The sequence below is a fragment of the Carassius gibelio genome, chromosome B10, assembly GCF_023724105.1.
Source record: "Carassius gibelio isolate Cgi1373 ecotype wild population from Czech Republic chromosome B10, carGib1.2-hapl.c, whole genome shotgun sequence".
NCBI classification, from domain to species: Eukaryota; Metazoa; Chordata; class Actinopteri; order Cypriniformes; family Cyprinidae; genus Carassius; species Carassius gibelio.
In genome coordinates, this window is record NC_068405.1 from 20,033,795 (window position 1) to 20,039,813 (window position 6,019).

Below are 6,019 nucleotides of genomic sequence, written 5' to 3' on the forward strand. Positions count from 1 at the left end.
TTTCAAATTGCAGCCATAAACCACAATAATACATTCTCAATTTTGCAATGAGTACAAACACAACATAGGTACATATTCACTTTGTAGAAGAAAGGCACAAACACGGGTTTCATTTTGTGGTTGTTTATTTACCTATACAAAAGACCATAACTCAAGCCAAGGTGGGATCTGAAAAAGAGATGAATAAACATTCAATACAGGAAACCAGTAGACGAAACAACATTAGTTTACAAAACATCAAATATGAAAACGAGCTTTTCTGAGTTGATAATCACCATGTTATGCCTCCTTCTCTGGAGCTGCCTCATCTGTGCCCTTGGTGTTTCTGGTGTAGATCACTTGAGCTCTGTGTTTGGACACCAGCTTGATCAGACCTGACAACGAGAAACGTCAAATGCCACTCCATCATAGATTCAAGATAAAGCTCAAGACATCTCTGCACGTGTTAATCTAAAAAATGTTTGTGATGAACACAAAGAGTTTGAGAATCAATCATATATTCACTGTTGGAGCATCAGATGATCACCTTTGTTGAGCAGCTCCTGCAGAGAAGCCCTGGCCAGCGAGCCCCTGATCTTCAGCCTCTCAGACACCACAGCGGGTGTGATGAGCTTGTAGTTGGGAACTTCTTTGTACAGTTTGTCATATGTGGCCTTGTCAAAGAGGACCAGGTTGTTCAGCTTGTCCCTAACCTTTCCTTTGGACCACTTCTACTCGAGACCAAATACATGAAAAAAAAAAAAATCACAATCCATGCATGCAATTACAGCATAAAACCACTGTTGATGACTGACAGATCTCTCAAGTGATGTAAAAAAAAAAAAAAACTTGGAAGATTTACCTTCTTCTTCGCTTTGCCTCCGGATTTGTTAACGGGATCCTTGTCCTTTTTGGACTTGCCCGCATCTTTCTTCTGCTTGGTGTCCTTAGGCGGCTACACAGTTACAGAAAACGAATTTCAATCACATGCATACATTAAACGCGTATTTTAATCATTACATGGCCAAGGGTTTTAACAAATCAATGTGTGGTAATGCGACAAGCGTGTTCAGGCCTCGCGCACGATGCCGCAACACTTCATACAAAATAATCATACAAAAATGCTAAAATGGCGCACTAAAGCTACGTTACGTCTTTCATCATGCTTAGAAACATAGGACAGTGTTGTTATAATACTGCTATTACATGTGGAAAGTGGGTAAAAAGTGCTATTTTCCGACATTGGGGAGCCGCTCGAACACTCACCATGCTGAGGCGTTGCGAGCAGCGGAAGAGAAAGGAAGTGGCACGCGCGCACGTCCGCTTTGTCCGCGTGCACTTCGACTCGTGCTGTCTTTGCGCTCAGTAGTTCACGGTCGCCACCTGTAGGACTGGAGCAGGAGCGACTCTCATATGAAGCTGAGGAAACTCTTTTTGTGGCATTATTTGCCCGTTTTAAATGTGACAGTAAAGAAATGTATAATGTTTTAAACTAAACATCTTTATTTGCAAACATGTCTGTATTTGAACAAATCATTTAAGCTCGAAATCCACACACTCAAATTGAAAGGCACTTGTTTGTGGTTAGAAAGATGCATGCATGAAATGTATGTAGTGCATGGATAATTGTTTTATTATTTTCAGTCTAAAATCATCCCATACTAAGCAAAGCACCCTAAAACGAAAGCAGGGGCAACCTCAGTTGAAACGACAAAATAATAGCATTTGGGCTAATAATAGCTCTTTTTCTGCCAATTTCTCCAGTGAATATGTGTTTGCACCATATACTGTATAAAAACAGGTTTGCACTCTGGAAGGCATCAGATGTTCCTATTTTCAAGGTGTTTTTGCAGCGTTGAGCACCAAAGCCAATCACAGACCAGATACGTTTAACCACTCACCACTCAAAACAACATTTTATTTAGTGCTGAGTTATGGTGACTGGTGTACTGATGCTGAAAATTCAGTTTTGCCACCACAGGAATAAATTACATTTTAAAATAAGACTTATTTTTAATTTTTATAACACTATATCACACATTTTCAGATAGAAAAAAAATATCGAGACCAAACATATGCAACAACTTAATTACAATTATCTTTTATACTACATTTTTACACTTTTGTACATCATAATGGATAGAGTTGCTCACATTAAATTCGTAGGAATTGGGTACATATTTAGAAATAATACAATTTTTGCTGTAACACTAAAGGCAAAAGTACAGGTATTTAAAGTGCAAAAGAACAATGTGTGTCCATGTAAGAAAGTCTGTAGATTGGAAAAAGATTATCAGCACATAACCCAAGCTCAAGTTGTTACTAAAAAAAAAAAATAATAATAATTTAACAAGCTCAAAAAGCTTGTTAAACAACATTCAGGTAAAACAATTCCTGTTAATATTTACATTTTGTAATGAAGCAGTTCCTGCAGATTAACTATTTGCCATCAGAGCTACAATGGCATGTGATGTCCCACAGAAATTAGAGGGGGCACTTTCACTTGCAATCACCCCAAACAAGGCAATTGGTCCGTACATGGAAAATCCAAATGCAGCACCAAGAATCAAATTCCAAAGCTGCAGAACATAATAGTTGTATTAGACAGCATTAAAGCAATAAATAAATAAGACACTGAAGATGGCTAATAAGTTAAAATATCCTTGTGGTAAAATTTTGGATATACCTCTTTCTCTGAGTCAGTGAGGACTGAAACTGGATGGAGTGCCAAAACCCATAGTGGTGCTTTCATGAGAAACCACACATGATGAATTTAACCAACACAGTAAAGCAAAAATTGATGCACGTATAGATTTAAAAAAATATTAGATTAAAAAAAAAATTTGAAAGGAGAAAGTATTTCGGTTGAAGTAATAGAACATGTAGCCCACAAACACTGAGATGAATATAACTGTGCGGTAATATCCATAACCTGCTGCTCCCATGATTGCAGTTGTGAAATTATTACTCAATACAAGTGTAAATAAAAAAAAAAAAACTACACTATCAAGGCCAAAAAGTGTGCTGGATGAAAATCATTCATTTCTGATAAATATTTTTTTTCCTGATAAAGTTTACAGACTTTCAAAAACTGATCCAAAGGTGCAATTCATTTCTGACTTCTAAGGACGGTATTTTTAGCTCCTCTCCAGGCTCCTTAAAGTTGCATGGGCGACAGACCTCTTCAGTGATGTACCTGGACCAGTTAAAAATATTCCTACACATGCTTGCTTCACATTGCAGGTGGACACAGGCACTCTTCTTTGTAAGAACTGATGAAACCGGTGTGTTAAAAACATGTCCAATGGAACTGAAGCAAAGATGTGGCCAATCATTGCACTACAACCACTAGATGGCGCACTTATGATGCATTATGCCGGAATTTGTCTTGATGTTATAATTTATACGTGCAAATAATATTATGTAATGCTAATATATTTATTATATTTTTCAAATAATAGACAAAATGATAACAACCTGCAGAGACCACCTAGTTCAAAATAGATTCAATAATTTAAATCATAGAGTAAAGGATTGTGAATTCTGGCCTTCCATTTTAAATTTACATTTTTTTTGTTTTTTTTTGTTTTTAGTGTTGTCCCATTTTTATTGGTGCAAGCTGTCAAATATTTTCAATTTCTGTTCCATTTCTCAGTCAAATCATTTTCTTTTGTTCCAGTTTCACACTTAAAATTTCTGCTGAAATTAGCATATAATAAATAATTTAGATATCTTAATTTATAATTAATAACATTATTATAACTAAATTTAGTTATTCGGTGGCAGGTTCCCATTAAACCAGAGGCTTGATATTGTGAAAAATGCTGCTTGTTAGATTAATTCTTTAGAAGTTAATTTTGTTATTTGTATTCGTTTTTATTCTGTCAGCAACCCCAGCAGTATTCAGTGCATGCAGGGAGAATGAATGAGCAGACATAGAGCAGACATAGAGAGTCGGTGCACAAAGCATTCTCAGCTTTATTTAGGAAGAGGGTTCATATTTATAAAAATAAGGCCAGCCAGGTCCTGGACATATAATCAAAGTATTTAGCCTAGAAGTTATATTATGAAAAGGAAATATAGGCTACTAAATTCTAGTTACTAGTTCTCCTAATAAGATGTATCTGTCTAGCTGTCTAGCAGTCAGTTTCTCACCTAAATTTGCTCAGCACAGTGTGTGTGTGTGTATGTGTGTGTGTGAAAAGAAGAAAAATATGAAGTACATCTAATTAAGAAATAAAAAGACAGAGAGTGAAACTGTGAAAAAAATATTAACAACGGCCACTTAGTGTTGATGTGAAATCAATAGCTCATTCTGATCCGATAAGGATATTGGTTGAGGCAATGCGAAAAGTGGCCATAGTCAGTCTGAAGGGACATGCAACAGGAGATTCAGACGAAGAAAGAGGAAATCGGCTGATGCAGCTGCAAAAGAAACTGTTAAAAAACAATGTACAAAGAAAATTGTAAAGGCAGAAGTCACTACGACGACACACACACAGCCAATTTGCCAGACAGTAATATAGCAGAATCAACCATCAGAGGCTGACTTGAAATTTTGGGCGTCAAAAGATTGTCAGCCAGACAAGCGAGGAATTATTGGGGACCCTAAAGAGAAAATAGCCCATCCAAAATTGACAGCAGATGTCCACGAGACAACCAAACTGGTTTTGGACTCCATTGAACAATACGTCATTCAGACTTACCATTCCCTAAAGCTCCATCCCAACAACATAACACACATGCCACTTGTCCAAAATGTTAAATATATGTGAGTGATTATCAACAGATTTACAAAGTGGCCAGAACCCTTCCCATGTGCAAGGGAGGATGTGAAAACAATGGTTGAAATTTGATGTCAAGAAATTATTTCAAGATTTAGGATACCAAATATGATTGAAAGTGATAATGAAACATATTTGGCCTCTAAGGTATCATAGTGATTGCCTTAAACTCTAGCTAGTCATTGGAACTTCAGTATTACATAAGACCCTCAATCAGCAGGAATAGAACAACAGAACTATTAAAGACCGGTCAAGGATGGCGAGCTGAAATATCTGGCCACAAGTGATCGCAATTCTATCATGACAGCTCTCAGAAATGTAAAGTAGCAAGCCTATTGGCTGCGAATGCAACATAAACCAATCAGGTTGTGCCAAGTAGTTTAACACTATGCATATACTCGGCTCACGTTAACAGTCCATCAACCTGCGCCTTCAAGAGTTTCATGACAGAATTTAGCAATAACACAGTCAAGAGTGCTGACCCTACACCAAGGGGCCAAACAACAGTATTTACTATATTAAACATGGATTGTTAGAGAAACCGGAGAGATAGTGACAAAACAGGGTGATACTCCACACAGATGTATTTCCCTAATTAAAATAGTCAGGAGCTTAAGAGTGATTATTGCCCTGTTAGGACTGATTAGGATGAAACCAAGGATAAGGAGTGGAGAGAGAAACTGCTTAGAGCATCCAGAAGCCCCACATAGATATGCAAATAATATGTGGTGGTGATTGGCAAATCACAAGACTCTGGACTCCGAAGCTATAATACCAGGAATAGGTGTGAACAGTTTGCAAGTAGCGGTCACTATGGACTGATTTCTTTTACAAATCCCACTTCTCTAATTAATCAGGTAATGAATGATGAGTTAAGAGGTTTAAGGTGCTTTAGATAAACGATTTTGCTCTTATCTTTAACAAGCTATATTACAAAATGTGCAGAGCAGGGTGTCACGAGGACCAGGATTACATTTCCATTGTATTTCAACCCTCTCTTTTCCTCAGTTCCTTGTCAGGTATTGTTTTTATTGTGGTTGGTTTTTCCCCTGCAGTTTCTCCCTGAATTTATTTAAACTTTCGAACATTTTTTACATAGTCATTGTCGTGCGCATTATTTTAAATAGCAATTAATCTAGGTTATTCATATAGGTAATGTGTTCAGTCTACTTTTCTAGATTACTTTTTACCTAACCTAAATTTACCATTAAATGTACCATATTGATATTAAAAAGCAAAGCGAAAGAGAATATATT

The 6,019-nt window shown here is 36.8% G+C and overlaps 1 protein-coding gene across 1 annotated transcript; it reads right to left on the reverse strand.

Annotated features, from left to right (window-relative positions):
* Positions 1-107: 107 nt before the first annotated feature.
* Positions 108-1,318, reverse strand: rps25 (ribosomal protein S25). Its single transcript, XM_052566507.1, has 5 exons — positions 1,246-1,318; positions 842-934; positions 527-710; positions 276-374; positions 108-168 (listed from the first exon to the last, which is right to left on the reverse strand). Exons 1-4 carry the CDS (start codon positions 1,246-1,248, stop codon positions 280-282), a joined length of 375 nt encoding a protein of 124 aa, XP_052422467.1. The 5' UTR covers positions 1,249-1,318; the 3' UTR covers positions 108-168; positions 276-279.
* Between the last annotated feature and the right edge of the window lie 4,701 nt (positions 1,319-6,019).